At 51.6% G+C, this 16482-nt stretch overlaps 1 protein-coding gene across 1 annotated transcript in view; it reads left to right on the top strand.

Moving 5' to 3' along the window:
* Positions 1-16482, top strand: part of rab3gap1 (RAB3 GTPase activating protein subunit 1) — a 45928-nt gene that overhangs the window by 21647 nt on the left and 7799 nt on the right. The window contains exons 10-20 of the mRNA XM_072445378.1: positions 2248-2316; positions 3939-4012; positions 4752-4844; positions 6404-6576; positions 8284-8370; positions 8593-8765; positions 11123-11177; positions 11867-12190; positions 12307-12444; positions 12612-12818; positions 15894-15990. Coding sequence (XP_072301479.1) covers positions 2248-2316; positions 3939-4012; positions 4752-4844; positions 6404-6576; positions 8284-8370; positions 8593-8765; positions 11123-11177; positions 11867-12190; positions 12307-12444; positions 12612-12818; positions 15894-15990 — 1490 coding nt within the window. The remainder of the gene's footprint in view (positions 1-2247; positions 2317-3938; positions 4013-4751; positions 4845-6403; positions 6577-8283; positions 8371-8592; positions 8766-11122; positions 11178-11866; positions 12191-12306; positions 12445-12611; positions 12819-15893; positions 15991-16482) is intronic.

Raw genomic sequence — 16482 nt, forward strand, 5'->3', positions numbered from 1 at the left:
GGGCTGCGCCCGCATGTTTGGTCAGACAGTTGCAACGCTGCCTTCGGCAGCGTTGCAGGAGCAATAGGCCCTCCGCCCTGCTGGGGCTCGGGCCTAATAATAATAATAATAATATTTTTAGCAAAAACAATATAGCCGTTTCCACTATAACAACAAATTATACATCGTTTGAAAGCTCTAAGCCTTCCCGATGCCGCCATGGGGTGGAATCATCATTACGAGCGCTTACGCGCTCGTCAGTCCCTATTCCGTCGGGATGCCCCGCCCTCTCCCCATAGACTTCCATTGATTTGAGCAGATACAAGCATGGCCCATGCCTGCGGCATGGATTCTCGCGTACGGGACGATGTCAGGAGGGTTTTTGGAGGAATGCAGCGCTTCGCGCTGCTGTTGTCAACAATTAGTGAATGGGCTACGCCCATTCACTAATTGTTGACTATTTCTGTCATAGCAGGAGTAAGTATGCATGATCCATGCCTTCGGCATGGGCTAGTTCACTGTACTTGCCAGGGGCGTCGGGGCAGACAGTTGCAACGCTGCCTTCGGCAGCGTTGCGGGAGCAATAGGCCCTCCGCCCTGCTGGGGCTCGGGCCTAATAATAATAATAATATTTTTAGCAAAAACAATATAGCCGTTTTTACTATAACAACAAATGATACATCGTTTGAAAGCTCTAAGCCTTCCCGATGCCGCCATGGGGTGGAATCATCATTACGAGCGCTTACGCGCTCGTCACTCCCTATTCCGTCGGGATGCCCCGCCCACTCCCCATAGACTTCCATTGATTTGAGCAGATACAAGCATGGCCCATGCCTGCGGCATGGATTCTCGCATACGGGACGATGCCAGGAGGGTTTTTGGAGGAATGCAGCGCTTCGCGCTGCTGTTGTCAACAATTAGTGAATGGGCTACGCCCATTCACTAATTGTTGACTATTTCTGTCATAGCAGGAGTAAGTATGCATGATCCATGCCTTCGGCATGGGCTAGTTCACTGTACTTGCCAGGGGCGACGGGGCACCAAACATGCGGCAGCGTTGCGGGAGCAATAGGCCCTCCGCCCTGCTGGTGCTCGGGCCTAATAATATTCCGATGCGAAAACAATGTTTCCCATTTTTCAAATATCATAAACTATACATTTTCGGAAAGCGCTCGCGCTTTCCTACCTCATGGTGTGGGTCCCTGGTCACTGACGGGTACTTTCGTTAATTTTGTGTTTTTGGCCCTCTATACAGTAATAATGTTCAATTTTTGCATTACATGCTTATATGCACGGAACATGCAAGAGATGGGGGATATAAAGTGCACTTACATTGCTCGTTTAGTGCACTAAACGAGCAATGTAAAGTGCTCGTTTAGTGCGCACTTTTGCACGGGCTTCGCCCGTTTACAACGGTAATGTTCCATTTTCCTACTACTAATTAGTATGCACGGGGCGTGCATGAGTGAAGGAGTGCGTTAGTGAGTGTTTGGAAGTGGTGTTTGGAAGTGGATTTCTACGTGCGCACTTTCGCAGCCGTGCTTCGCACGGCCTTACGAGATTAATAGGCCTCTCGCCAGCTTGTGGCGCTCGGGCCTAATTAGGGGGAGAATGTCTTTGGGAAGGGGTGTCCTTGGTTCCTGGTGTCTGTAGTCCCTGGTGTCCTTGGTTCCTGGTGTCTGTAGTCCCTGGTGTCCTTGGTTCCTGGTGTCCTTGGTTCCTGGTGTCCTTGGTTCCTGGTGTCTGTAGTCCCTGGTGTCTGTAGTTCCTGGTGTCCTTGGTTCCTGGTGTCCTTGGTTCCTGGTGTCTGTAGTCCCTGGTGTCCTTGGTTCCTGGTGTCCTTGGTTCCTGGTGTCCTTGGTTCCTGGGTCTATGGTCCCTGGTGTCTGTAGTCCCTGGTGTCCTTGGTTCCTGGTGTCCTTGGTGTCCTTGGTTCCTGGTGTCCTTGGTTCCTGGTGTCCTTGGTTCCTGGTGTTTGTAGTCCCTGGTGTCCTTGGTTCCTGGTGTCCTTTTTTCCTGGTGTCCTTGGTTCCTTGTGTCTGTAGTCCCTGGTGTCCTTGGTTCCTGGTGTCCATGGTCCCTGGTGTCCCTGGTGTCTGTATTTCCTGGTGTCTGTAGTCCCTGGTGTCTGTAGTTCCTGGTGTCCTTGGTTCCTGGTGTCCTTGGTCCCTGGTGTCCTTGGTGTCTGTAGTTCCTGGTGTCTGTAGTCCCTGGTGTCCTTGGTTCCTGGTGTCCTTGGTTCCTGGTCTAACGTCAGTGTCTTGGCAGTGAGCTGCACCTGGCTGCCACCTGGCCTCACCTGACAGAGGGAATTATCGTGGACAACGACGTTTACAGGTCAGTTCTCCTGCAACTGACCATCAAACTGTCAACAAACAAACACCATCAAACTGTCAACAAACAAACACCATCAAACTGTCAACAAACAAACATGTCCATCTGAAGCTGAGGGAGAGACGATCGTGAGACGGACGGGAGAGACGGGAGTGAGAGGGCTAGACGGAGGGGAGTGAGAGACGGGAGAGAGAGACGGGAGAGAGAGACGGGAGAGAGAGACGGGAGAGAGAGACGGGAGTGAGAGACGAAGGGGAGTGAGAGACGGGAGAGAGAGAGACGGGAGAGAGAGACGGGAGTGAGAGACGGGAGTGAGAGACGGGAGAGAGAGACGGGAGAGAGAGAGACGGGAGAGAGAGACGGGAGTGAGAGACGAAGGGGAGTGAGAGACGGGAGAGAGAGAGACGGGAGAGAGAGACGGGAGTGAGAGACGGGAGAGAGAGACGGGAGTGAGAGACGGGAGAGAGAGACGGGAGTGAGAGACGAAGGGGAGTGAGAGACGGGGGAGAGAGAGGGACGGGAGAGAGAGATGGGAGTGAGAGACGGGAGAGAGAGACGGGAGAGAGAGAGACGGGAGAGAGAGAGACGGGGGAGTGAGAGACGGGAGAGAGAGACGGGAGAGAGAGACGGGAGTGAGAGACGGGAGAGAGAGACGGGAGAGAGAGAGACGGGAGAGAGACGAAGGGGAGTGAGAGACGGGAGAGAGAGACGGGAGAGAGAGAGACGGGAGAGAGAGACGAAGGGGAGTGAAAGACGGGAGTGAGAGACGGGAGAGAGAGACGGGAGAGAGAGACGAAGGGGAGTGAGAGACGGGAGAGAGAGAGAGAGACAAAGGGGAGTGAGAGACGGGAGAGAGAGAGAGAGAGAGAGAGAGACGAAGGGGAGTGAGAGACGGGAGTGAGAGACGGGAGTGAGAGACGGGAGTGAGAGACGGGAGAGAGAGAGAGAGAGAGAGACGAAGGGGAGTGAGAGACGGGAGAGAGAGAGAGAGCGAGAGAGAGACGAAGGGGAGTGAGAGACGGGAGAAAGAGAGAGGCGGAGGGGAGAGAGAGACGGGAGAGAGAGGCGGAGGGGAGAGAGAGACGGGAGAGAGAGACGGGAGAGAGAGAGAGAGAGTGAGACGAAGGGGAGTGAGAGACGGGAGAGAGAGGCGGAGGGGAGAGAGAGACGGGAGAGAGAGGCGGAGGGGAGAGAGAGACGGGAGAGAGAGACGGGAGAGAGAGAGAGAGTGAGACGAAGGGGAGTGAGAGACGGGAGAGAGAGACGGGAGTGAGAGACGGGAGAGAGAGAGAGAGAGAGAGAGAGAGCGAGACGAAGGGGAGTGAGAGACGGGAGAGAGAGACGGGAGAAAGAGAGAGGCGGAGGGGAGAGAGAGACAGGAGTAAGAGACGGGAGAGAGAGACGGGAGAGACGAGAGAGAGAGAGAGAGACGAAGGGGAGTGAGAGACGGGAGAGAGAGAGAGAGAGAGACGAAGGGGAGTGAGAGATGGGAGAGCGAGACGGGAGAGAGAGACGGGAGAGAGAGACGAGAGAGAGAGACGTCTTCAAAAAGTGGAATATGAAATGAGGCGGGGCATCTGGGTCAGTTTGTGCAGGTTCATGAAGGTCATTTCCTGTTTCCTCAGTGAACTGGACCCACTACAGGCTCCACACTGGTCTGTGAGGATCAGGACCACGGACAACACCCAGTGTCTGCTAGGTACTAAACCAGGACTAAACCAGGACTAAACCAGGACTAAACCAGGACTAAAGCAGGACTAAACCAGGACTAAAGCAGGACTAAACCAGGACTAAACCAGGACTAAACCAGGACTAAACCAGGTCTAAACCAGGACTAAACCAGGACTAAACCAGGTCTAAAGCAGGACTAAAGCAGGACTAAAGCAGGACTAAACCAGAACTAAACCAGGACTAAACCAGGACTAAACCAGGTCTAAACCAGGTCTAAACCAGGTCTAAACCAGGTCTAAACCAGGTCTAAACCAGGACTAAACCAGGACTAAACCAGGACTAAACCAGGTCTAAACCAGGACTAAACCAGGACTAAACCAGGACTAAACCAGGTCTAAACCAGGACTAAACCAGGACTAAACCAGGTCTAAACCAGGACTAAACCAGGACTAAACCAGGACTAAACCAGGACTAAACCAGGTCTAAACCAGGTCTAAACCAGGACTAAACCAGGACTAAAGCAGGTCTAAACCAGGTCTAAACCAGGACTAAACCAGGTCTAAAGCAGGACTAAACCAGGACTAAACCAGGTCTAAACCAGGTCTAAACCAGGTCTAAACCAGGTCTAAACCAGGACTAAACCAGGACTAAACCAGGACTAAACCAGGACTAAACCAGGACTAAACCAGGTCTAAACCAGGACTAAACCAGGACTAAACCAGGACTAAACCAGGTCTAAACCAGGACTAAACCAGTCTTTGTTGCAGGGGATTTCCTGCTGGAGTTCTTCAGACTGAGTCTCTGCTCTGAGTCCTTGGAGGAGGTCTTGGGTGGAGGTGTGACGGAGGACGAAGGGAAAGGTGAGGCTCAGGAACATGCTCCCTGAAACCAGAGGGTCACAGGTTTGAGTCCGAGGCTTTTGGACAGGGACTTTTCATTCATTGTGTTATGAGTAACTTCAAACTTACAGCTTCACTTTCCCTTCATCGTACAAGAGAGCTACTTTGGACTAAACCAGGTCCACACCTGGACCAGGAGAGGACCAGGTGTACACCTGGTCCACACCTGGTCCTCTCCTGGTCCACACCTGGTCCTCACCTGGTCCACACCTGGTCCTCACCTAGTCCACACCTGGTCGTCACCTGGTCCTCTCCTGGTCCTCTCCTGGTCCTCACCTGGTCCTCACCTGGTCCACACCCGGTCCACACCCGGTCCACACCTGGTCCACACCTGGTCCACACCTTGTCCTCTCCTGGTCCTCACCTGGTGTACACCTTGTCCTCTCCTGGTCCTCAGCTGGTCCACACCTGGTCGTCACCTGGTCCTCACCTGGTCCTCAGCTGGTCCTCACCTGGTCCACACCTGGTCCTCAGCTGGTCCACATCTGGTCCACACCTGGTCCACACCTGGTGTACACCTTGTCCTCTCCTGGTCCTCACCTGGTCCTCACCTGGTGTACACCTTGTCCTCACCTGGTCCACACCTGGTGTACACCTTGTCCTCACCTGGTCCTCTCCTGGTCAACACCTGGTCCTCTCCTGGTCCAAACCTGGTCCAAACCTGGTCCTCTCCTGGTCCACACCTGGTCTTTCCTGGTCCACACCTGGTCCTCTCCTGGTCCTCTCCTGGTCCTCACCTGGTCCACACCTGGTCCACACCTGGTGTACACCTTGTCCTCACCTGGTCCTCACCTGGTGTACACCATGTCCTCTCCTGGTCCTCACCTGGTGTACACCATGTCCTCTCCTGGTCCTCACCTGGTCCTCACCTGGTGTACACCATGTCCTCTCCTGGTCCTCACCTGGTCCTCACCTGGTGTACACCTTGTCCTCTCCTGGTACTCACCTGGTCCTCACCTGGTCCACACCTGGTGTACACCTTGTCCTCACCTGGTCCTCACCTGGTGTACACCGTGTCCTCTCCTGGTCCACACCTGGTCCTCACCTGGTCCTCTCCTGGTCCTCACCTGGTCCTCTCCTGGTCCACACCTGGTCCTCACCTGGTGTACACCTTGTCCTCTCCTGATCCACACCTGGTCCTCACCTGGTCCTCTCCTGGTCCTCTCCTGGTCCTCTCCTGGTCCTCACCTGGTCCTCTCCTGGTCCTCACCTGGTCCTCTCCTGGTCCTCACCTGGTCCTCACCTGGTCCTCTCCTGGTCCTCTCCTGGTCCTCACCTGGTCCTCTCCTGGTCCTCACCTGGTCCTCACCTGGTCCTCACCTGGTCCTCACCTGGTCCTCTCCTGGTCCTCTCCTGGTCCTCTCCTGGTCCTCTCCTGGTCCACACCTGGTCCTCTCCTGGTCCTCACCTGGTCCTCACCTGGTCCTCTCCTGGTCCTCACCTGGTCCTCTCCTGGTCCACACCTGGTCCTCTCCTGGTCCTCAGCTGGTCCTCACCTGGTCCTCTCTGGTGTGTTACAGACCATGCAGACCTGAGCTCGGCGCTGCAGAAGCTCACTCAGCCCTCGGCCTCAGTCCACATGTCCAGACTGTCTGTGTCTCACATGGTCCACAGCGCTCGCCGCCACATCAGGAGGAGGAGGAGGTACGAGGAGTCAGCGCTTAGCAACGAGAGCCTCAACACGGCTCTGCTGGTGAGACGCACAACACACACAACACCACACACAACAGACACACCACACACAACACACACCACACACACCACACAAGACACACCACACACAACACACACCACACAACACACACAACACCACACACAACACACACCACACACAACACACACCACACACAACACACACCACACAACACACACCACACAACACACACCACACAAGACACACCACACAAGACACACCACACAACACACACAACACCACACACAACACACACAACACCACACACAACACACACCACACACACCACACACCACACAAGACACCACACACACCACACACCACACACCACACACAACACACACAACACCACACACAACACACACAACACCACACACACCACACACCACACACAACACACACAACACACACAACACCACACACAACACACACCACACAACACACACCACACAAGACACACCACACACAACACACACAACACCACACACAACACACACCACACACAACACACACCACACACAACACACACCACACAAGACACACCACACAAGACACACCACACAACACACACACCACACACAACACACAACACCACACACAACACACAACACCACACACAACACACACCACACACCACACAAGACACCACACACACCACACACCACACACCACACACCACACACAACACACACAACACCACACACAACACACACAACACACACCACACAAGACACACCACACACACCACACACCACACACAACACACACAACACCACACACAACACACACCACACAAGACACACCACACACCACACACCACACACACCACACACCACACACAACACCACACACAACACACACCACACAACACACACACCACACAACACACAAGACACAGCACACACACAACACACACCACACAAGACACACCACACAACACACACACCACACAACACACAAGACACAGCACACACACAACACACACCACACAAGACACACCACACAAGACACACCACACACACCACACACAACACACACAACACCACACACAACACCACACACAACACACACCACACACACCACACACACCACACACACCACACACAACACACACCACACACACCACACACCACACAAGACACCACACACACCACACACCACACACACCACACACACCACACACACCACACACACCACACACACAACACACACAACACACACAACACACACACCACACACAACACACACCACACACCACACACCACACAACACACACAAGACACAGCACACACACAACACACACCACACAAGACACACCACACAAGACACACCACACAACACACACAACACCACACACAACACACACAACACCACACAAGACACAGCACACACACAACACACACCACACAAGACACAACACACACCACACAACACACACACCACACAACACACACCACACAACACACACGACACACACCACACACCACACAACACACACGACACACACCACACAACATAACACACACCACACACACAACACACAACACACACACACAGCTCTGCTCACTGCCAAACAATGATATCTAAACTTCAAAATGACTTGGTTCAGTAAATGAATAAATCTTAAAACAAGATAAAAACTCACCTAGAAATGACTATTTGTTCTTGCTCGTTAAACGTTAAAGTACTTTCTTTTTTTTGTCTCAGTTCTTGTTTCCAGACGCAGCTGTGGAGAAAACATCAGAGAAGAGCAGCCCCCAACCTGAGAGCCAGAAGAACCATGACCCAGACTCTGTACGAGACTAAACTCATGTAGTCCTGCTTTAGTCCTGCTTTAGACCTGCTTTAGTCCTGCTTTAGTCCTGCTTTAGTCCTGCTTTAGACCTGCTTTAGTCCTGCTTTAGTCCTGCTTTAGAGGACGGGTGGTGATAGGTTAATAGCACCTTTAAAAAGTGTATGATAATAACAATATTGGAGCCTTACACTGGTGTGTTGCTTGTTCTCTCTGTGACACAGACACAGTTCCTGCAGCTGAAGGCGGCCCCGCCCGACACTCTGACTCAGCGTCTGGCCCTGTGTCTGGCGTCTGTCAATCACTCTCAGGGCGGAGTCCGTGCTGTGGCTCATCTGTGGCAGGAGTTTGTGCTGGAGCTGCGATATCGCTGGGAGAACAACTACCTCATCCACGGGTAACGCCCACACTCACTGCACCTGCACTGGCACATGTGCAGGGAGAACACTCACTGCACCTGCACTGGCACATGTGCAGGGAGAACACTCACCGCACCTGGCACTGGCACATGTGCAGGGAGAACACTCACCGCACCTGCACTGGCACATGTGCAGGGAGAACACTCACCGCACCTGCACTGGCACATGTGCAGGGAGAACACTCACTGCACCTGCACTGGCACATGTGCAGGGAGAACACTCACTGCACCTGCACTGGCACATGTGCAGGGAGAACACTCACTGCACCTGCACTGGCACATGTGCAGGGAGAACACTCACTGCACCTGCACTGGCACATGTGCAGGGAGAACACTCACCGCACCTGCACTGGCACATGTGCAGGGAGAACACTCACCGCACATGTGCAGGGAGAACACTCACCGCACCTGCACTGGCACATGTGCAGGGAGAACACTCACCGCACATGTGCAGGGAGAACACTCACCGCACCTGCACTGGCACATGTGCAGGGAGAACACTCACCGCACCTGCACTGGCACATGTGCAGGGAGAACACTCACCGCACCTGGCACTGGCACATGTGCAGGGAGAACACTCACCGCACCTGCACTGGCACATGTGCAGGGAGAACACTCACCGCACCTGCACTGGCACATGTGCAGGGAGAACACTCACCGCACCTGCACTGGCACATGTGCAGGGAGAACACTCACCGCACCTGCACTGGCACATGTGCAGGGAGAACACTCACCGCACCTGCACTGGCACATGTGCAGGGAGAACACTCACTGCACCTGCACTGGCACATGTGCAGGGAGAACACTCACTGCACCTGCACTGGCACATGTGCAGGGAGAACACTCACCGCACCTGCACTGGCACATGTGCAGGGAGAACACTCACCGCACATGTGCAGGGAGAACACTCACCGCACCTGCACTGGCACATGTGCAGGGAGAACACTCACCGCACATGTGCAGGGAGAACACTCACCGCACCTGCACTGGCACATGTGCAGGGAGAACACTCACCGCACCTGCACTGGCACATGTGCAGGGAGAACACTCACCGCACCTGCACTGGCACATGTGCAGGGAGAACACTCACCGCACCTGGCACTGGCACATGTGCAGGGAGAACACTCACCGCACCTGCACTGGCACATGTGCAGGGAGAACACTCACCGCACCTGCACTGGCACATGTGCAGGGAGAACACTCACCGCACCTGCACTGGCACATGTGCAGGGAGAACACTCACCGCACCTGGCACTGGCACATGTGCAGGGAGAACACTCACCGCACCTGGCACTGGCACATGTGCAGGGAGAACACTCACCGCACCTGCACTGGCACATGTGCAGGGAGAACACTCACCGCACCTGCACTGGCACATGTGCAGGGAGAACACTCACCGCACCTGGCACTGGCACATGTGCAGGGAGAACACTCACCGCACCTGCACTGGCACATGTGCAGGGAGAACACTCACCGCACCTGCACTGGCACATGTGCAGGGAGAACACTCACCGCACCTGCACTGGCACATGTGCAGGGAGAACACTCACCGCACCTGCACTGGCACATGTGCAGGGAGAACACTCACCGCACCTGCACTGGCACATGTGCAGGGAGAACACTCACCGCACCTGCACTGGCACATGTGCAGGGAGAACACTCACCGCACCTGCACTGGCACATGTGCAGGGAGAACACTCACCGCACCTGCACTGGCACATGTGCAGGGAGAACACTCACCGCACCTGCACTGGCACATGTGCAGGGAGAACACTCACCGCACCTGGCACTGGCACATGTGCAGGGAGAACACTCACCGCACCTGCACTGGCACATGTGCAGGGAGAACACTCACCGCACCTGCACTGGCACATGTGCAGGGAGAACACTCACCGCACCTGCACTGGCACATGTGCAGGGAGAACACTCACCGCACCTGCACTGGCACATGTGCAGGGAGAACACTCACCGCACCTGCACTGGCACATGTGCAGGGAGAACACTCACCGCACCTGCACTGGCACATGTGCAGGGAGAACACTCACCGCACCTGCACTGGCACATGTGCAGGGAGAACACTCACCGCACCTGCACTGGCACATGTGCAGGGAGAACACTCACCGCACCTGCACTGGCACATGTGCAGGGAGAACACTCACCGCACCTGCACTGGCACATGTGCAGGGAGAACACTCACTGCACCTGCACTGGCACATGTGCACACACACAGAACCTTCAGAGTGTCAGTTGATCTAAAAAGGCGAGCGCTCTAACTGCTCTGCCATCGAGCACTGACACTTTTGACATTATTTCTTTCGTGTGTTTGATGTGTTTAGTTTGTGCAGTGGAGCTCCAGACCTGCGCTGCTGCCTCCTGCACCAGAAACTACAGGTAACAACACTGTCAGCGCCACCTACAGGCTGAGGTCATCATGTCAGGAGGATGTCCCCACACCTTTGTCCTTGTCCTCTCTACTTTGTCCTATTGATCTTCTCTTAAAGTCCTGTCACTGACACTTTCTGAGGCCGTTGTGAGAAAAGAATGTGTAGTTCATTTGTGACGAGGACAGAGTGTGACGAGGACAGAGTGTGACGAGGACAGAGTGTGACGAGGACAGAGTGTGACGTGGACAGAGTGTGACGAGGACAGAGTGTGACGAGGACAGAGTGTGACGAGGACAGAGTGTGACGTGGACAGAGTGTGACGTGGACAGAGTGCGACGTGTGGACAGAGTGTGACGTGGACAGAGTGTGACGTGGACAGAGTGCGACGTGTGGACAGAGTGTGACGAGGACAGAGTGTGACGAGGACAGAGTGTGACGTGGACAGAGTGTGACGTGGACAGAGTGTGACGTGGACAGAGTGTGACGTGGACAGAGTGTGACGTGGACAGAGTGTGACGTGGACAGAGTGTGACGTGTGGACAGAGTGTGACGTGTGGACAGAGTGTGACGTGTGGACAGAGTGTGACGTGTGGACAGAGTGCGACGTGTGGACAGAGTGCGACGTGTGGACAGAGTGCGACGTGGACTGCGCCATTCCACAGACCTGACTCGGATTAACCTGTAGTGTTTGTGCAGATGTTGAACTGCTGCATCGAGAGGAAGCGAGCTCGCGACGAGGCCCACAGAGAGCAGAGCACGTCCCCCAGGAAGGCTGCGGCTGAGGGGGACGCCGCGCAGGGGGACGCCGCGCAGGGGGACGCCACGCAGCAGGGGGACGCCGCGCAGGGGAAGTCCTGGGAGTCCTGGAGCGACAGCGAGGACGAGTTCTACGAGTGCGTGAGCGATTTGTCTGAGAACGGTCAGAACGAGAGCCGCAGGAAACCAGAGGGACGAATGAGACAACACCAGGACATGAGACTTCTGCATACGGACGAACCTCTGTACATCCCCGTCACACAGGTGAGACGTGTCTCTAACATGTGTCCAACGTGTGTCTCTAACATGTCTACAACATGTGTCCAACGTGTTTCCAACGTGTGTGTCCAACGTGTGTCCAACGTCTCTCGTGTCCTCAGGAGCCGTCCCCGATGACTGAGGACATGTTGGAGCAGCAGTCTGAGGTTTTGTCCAAACTGGGGACGTCAGCAGAGGGCGCTCACCTCCGCGCTCGCATGCAGAGCGCCTGTCTGCTGTCTGACATGGAGGCCTTCAAGGTACTGGACCGGGCCTGAATCGGGTCTGGACCGGGCCTGGACCGGGCCTGGACCGGGCCTGGACCGGGCCTGGACCGGGCCTGGACCGGACCGGGCCTGGACCGGGTCTGAACCGGGTCAGAACCGGGTCAGAACCGGGTGACTGACTCTGTGTTGTGGCTCGTCAGGCGGCGAACCCGGGCTGCGTGCTGGAGGACTTTGTGCGCTGGTACTCGCCCCGGGACTACGAGTGTGCAGAGGGAGAGGTCAAAGGTCAGCTGAGCGCCCGCATGAGGATCCCCGGGAACATGTGGCTGGAGGTCTGGGACAACGCCAAAGCCACGCCCGCCCGGAGGCAGAGGCGGCTGTTTGACGACACCACAGAGGCCGAGAAGGTACTGGACCAGGACCAGGACCTGGACCAGGACCTGGACCAGGACCATGGGACAATCAAACAGACCCTCAAAGCGTCTGACCCCTGGAACAGTTAGCTGTACTGTTGCAAATAACGTTAGCTATAATGTTGCTAACGTTAGCTGTACTGTTGCAAATAACGTTAGCTATAATGTTGCTAACGTTAGCTGTAATGTTGTTAATAACGTTAGCTATAATGTTGCTAACGTTAGCTGTAATGTTGTTAATAACGTTAGCTATAATGTTGCTAACGTTAGCTGTAATGTTGTTAATAAGGTTAGCTGTAATGTTGTTAATAACGTTAGCTATAATGTTGCTAACGTTAGCTGTAATGTTGCTAATAACGTTAGCTGTAATGTTGCTAATAACGTTAGCTGTAATGTTGCTAACGTTAGCTGTAATGTTGTTAATAACGTTAGCTATAATGTTGCTAACGTTAGCTGTAATGTTGTTAATAAGGTTAGCTGTAATGTTGTTAATAACGTTAGCTATAATGTTGCTAACGTTAGCTGTAATGTTGTTAATAACGTTAGCTGTGATGTTGCTAATAACGTTAGCTGTAATGTTGCTAATAACGTTAGCTGTAATGTTGCTAACGTTAGCTGTAATGTTGTTAATAACGTTAGCTGTAATGTTGTTAATAACGTTAGCTGTGATGTTGCTAAGAACGTTAGCTGTGATGTTGCTAATAACGTTAGCTGTGATGATTCTAATAACGTTAGCTGTGATGTTGCTAATAACGTTAGCTGTGATGATGCTAATAACGTTAGCTGTGATGTTGCTAATAATGTTAGCTGTGATGATGCTAATAACGTTATTTGTGATGTTGCTAATAATGTTAGCTGTGATGATTTTTATAACGTTAGCTGTAATTTTGCTAACGTTAGTTGTAATGTTGTTAATAACGTTAGCTGTAATGTTGTTAATAACGTTAGCTGTAATGTTGTTAATAACGTTAGCTGTGATGTTGTTAACGTTAGCTGTGATGTTGCTAACGTTAGCTGTGATGTTGCTAACGTTAGCTGTAATGTTGCTAATAACGTTAGCTGTAATGTTGCTAACGTTAGCTGTAATGTTGTTAACGTTAGCTGTAATGTGGTTAATAACGTTAGCTGTAATGTTGTTAATAACGTTAGCTGTAATGTTGCTAAGAACGTTAGCTGTGATGTTGCTAATAACGTTAGCTGTGATGATTCTAATAACGTTAGCTGTGATGTTGCTAATAACGTTAGCTGTGATGATGCTAATAACGTTAGCTGTGATGTTGCTAATAACGTTAGCTGTGATGTTGCTAATAATGTTAGCTGTGATGATTTTTATAACGTTAGCTGTAATGTTGCTAACGTTAGCTGTAATGTTGTTAATAAGGTTAGCTGTAATGTTGTTAATAACGTTAGCTGTAATGTTGTTAATAACGTTAGCTGTGATGATTCTAATAACGTTAGCTGTGATGTTGCTAATAACGTTAGCTGTGATGATGCTAATAACGTTAGCTGTGATGTTGCTAATAATGTTAGCTGTGATGATGCTAATAACGTTAGCTGTGATGTTGCTAATAATGTTAGCTGTGATGATTTTTATAACGTTAGCTGTAATGTTGCTAACGTTAGCTATAATGTTGTTAATAAGGTTAGCTGTAATGTTGTTAATAACGTTAGCTGTGATGTTGCTAACGTTAGCTGTAATGTTGCTAACGTTAGCTGTAATGTTGCTAATAACGTTAGCTGTAATGTTGCAAACGTTAGCTGTAATGTTGCTAACGTTAGCTGTAATGTTGTTAATAACGTTAGCTGTGATGTTGCTAACGTTAGCTGTAATGTTGTTAATAACGTTAGCTGTGATGTTGCTAACGTTAGCTGTAATGTTGTTAATAACGTTAGCTGTGATGTTGCTAACGTTAGCTGTAATGTTGCTAATAACGTTAGCTGTAATGTTGCTAACGTTAGCTGTAATGTTGTTAATAACGTTAGCTGTGATGTTGCTTAGAACGTTAGCTGTAATGTTGCTAACGTTAGCTGTAATGTTGTTAATAACGTTAGCTGTGATGTTGCTTAGAACGTTAGCTGTGATGTTGCTAATAACGTTAGCTGTGATGTTGCTAACGTTAGCTGTAATGTTAATAACGTTAGCTGTAATGTTGTTAATAACTTTAGCTGTGATGTTGCTAACGTTAGCTGTAATGTTGCTAATAACGTTAGCTGTAATGTTGCTAATAACGTTAGCTGTAATGTTGCTAACGTTAGCTGTAATGTTGTTAATAACGTTAGCTGTAATGTTGCTAACGTTAGCTGTAATGTTGTTAATAACGTTAGCTGTAATGTTGTTGATAACGTTAGCTGTAATGTTGTTAATAACGTTAGCTGTAATGTTGTTAATAACGTTAGCTGTAATGTTGTTAATAACGTTAGCTGTGATGTTGCTTAGAACATTAGCTGTGATGTTGCTAATAACGTTAGCTGTGATGATTCTAATAACGTTAGCTGTGATGTTGCTAATAACTTTAGCTGTGATGATGCTAATAACGTTAGCTGTGATGTTGCTAATAATGTTAGCTGTGATGATGCTAATAACGTTAGCTGTGATGTTGTTAATAACGTTAGCTGTGATGTTGCTAAAAACGTTAGCTCTGATGTTGCTAATAACGTTAGCTGTGATGTTGCTAATAACGTTAGCTGTGATGTTGCTAATAACGTTAGCTGTGATGATGCTAATAACGTTAGCTGTGATGTTGCTAATAACGTTAGCTGTGATGATGCTAATAACGTTAGCTGTGATGTTACTAATAACGTTAGCTGTGATGATGCTAATAACGTTAGCTGTGATGTTGCTAATAACGTTAGCTGTGATGATGCTAATAACGTTAGCTGTGATGATGCTAATAACGTTAGCTGTGATGTTGCTAACATTAGCCTTGAGCTGTCACCTTAACAGATTCAGTTTGTAGACACAGTTTGTGTGATGATTATTAGTCCAGAGTGTCGCTCTGTGAATGGGGGCTCAGGGGTTGAGGGGAGACATTCAGGCTCAGTGACCTTTGACCTCTGGTGTTCCTCCAGGTGCTGCATCACCTGTCGCTGCTGAAGCCGTCAGAGCTGGTGCTGCAGCTGCTGCCCAGCCTCATCCTGTGTGCCCTGGACAAGCTGAGAGAAGAAGGTGAGAAGCAGGTCTAAACCAGGTCTAAACCAGGTCTGAACCTGGTCTAAACCAGGTCTGAACCTGGTCTGAACCAGGTCTGAACCTGGTCTGAACCTGGTCTGAACCAGGTCTGAACCAGGTCTGAACCTGGTCTGAACCTGGTCTGAACCAGGTCTGAACCAGGTCTGAACCAGGTCTAAACCAGGTCTGAACCTGGTCTAAACCAGGTCTGAACCTGGTCTGAACCTGGTCTGAACCAGGTCTGAACCAGGTCTGAACCAGGTCTAAACCAGGTCTAAACCAGGTCTAAACCAGGTCTGAACCTGGTCTGAACCTGGTCTGAACCAGGTCTGAACCAGGTCTGAACCAGGTCTAAACCAGGTCTAAACCAGGTCTAAACCTGGTCTGAACCTGGTCTGAACCAGGTCTGAACCTGGTCTGAACCAGGTCTAAACCAGGTCTGAACCAGGTCTAAACCAGGTCTGAACCAGGTCTAAACCAGGTCTAAAC

This window comes from Eucyclogobius newberryi, unplaced genomic scaffold (genome assembly GCF_026437365.1).
Source record: "Eucyclogobius newberryi isolate DKJ021-1_F unplaced genomic scaffold, fEucNew1.0.hap1 SCAF_14, whole genome shotgun sequence".
Classification (NCBI taxonomy): Eukaryota; Metazoa; Chordata; class Actinopteri; order Gobiiformes; family Gobiidae; genus Eucyclogobius; species Eucyclogobius newberryi.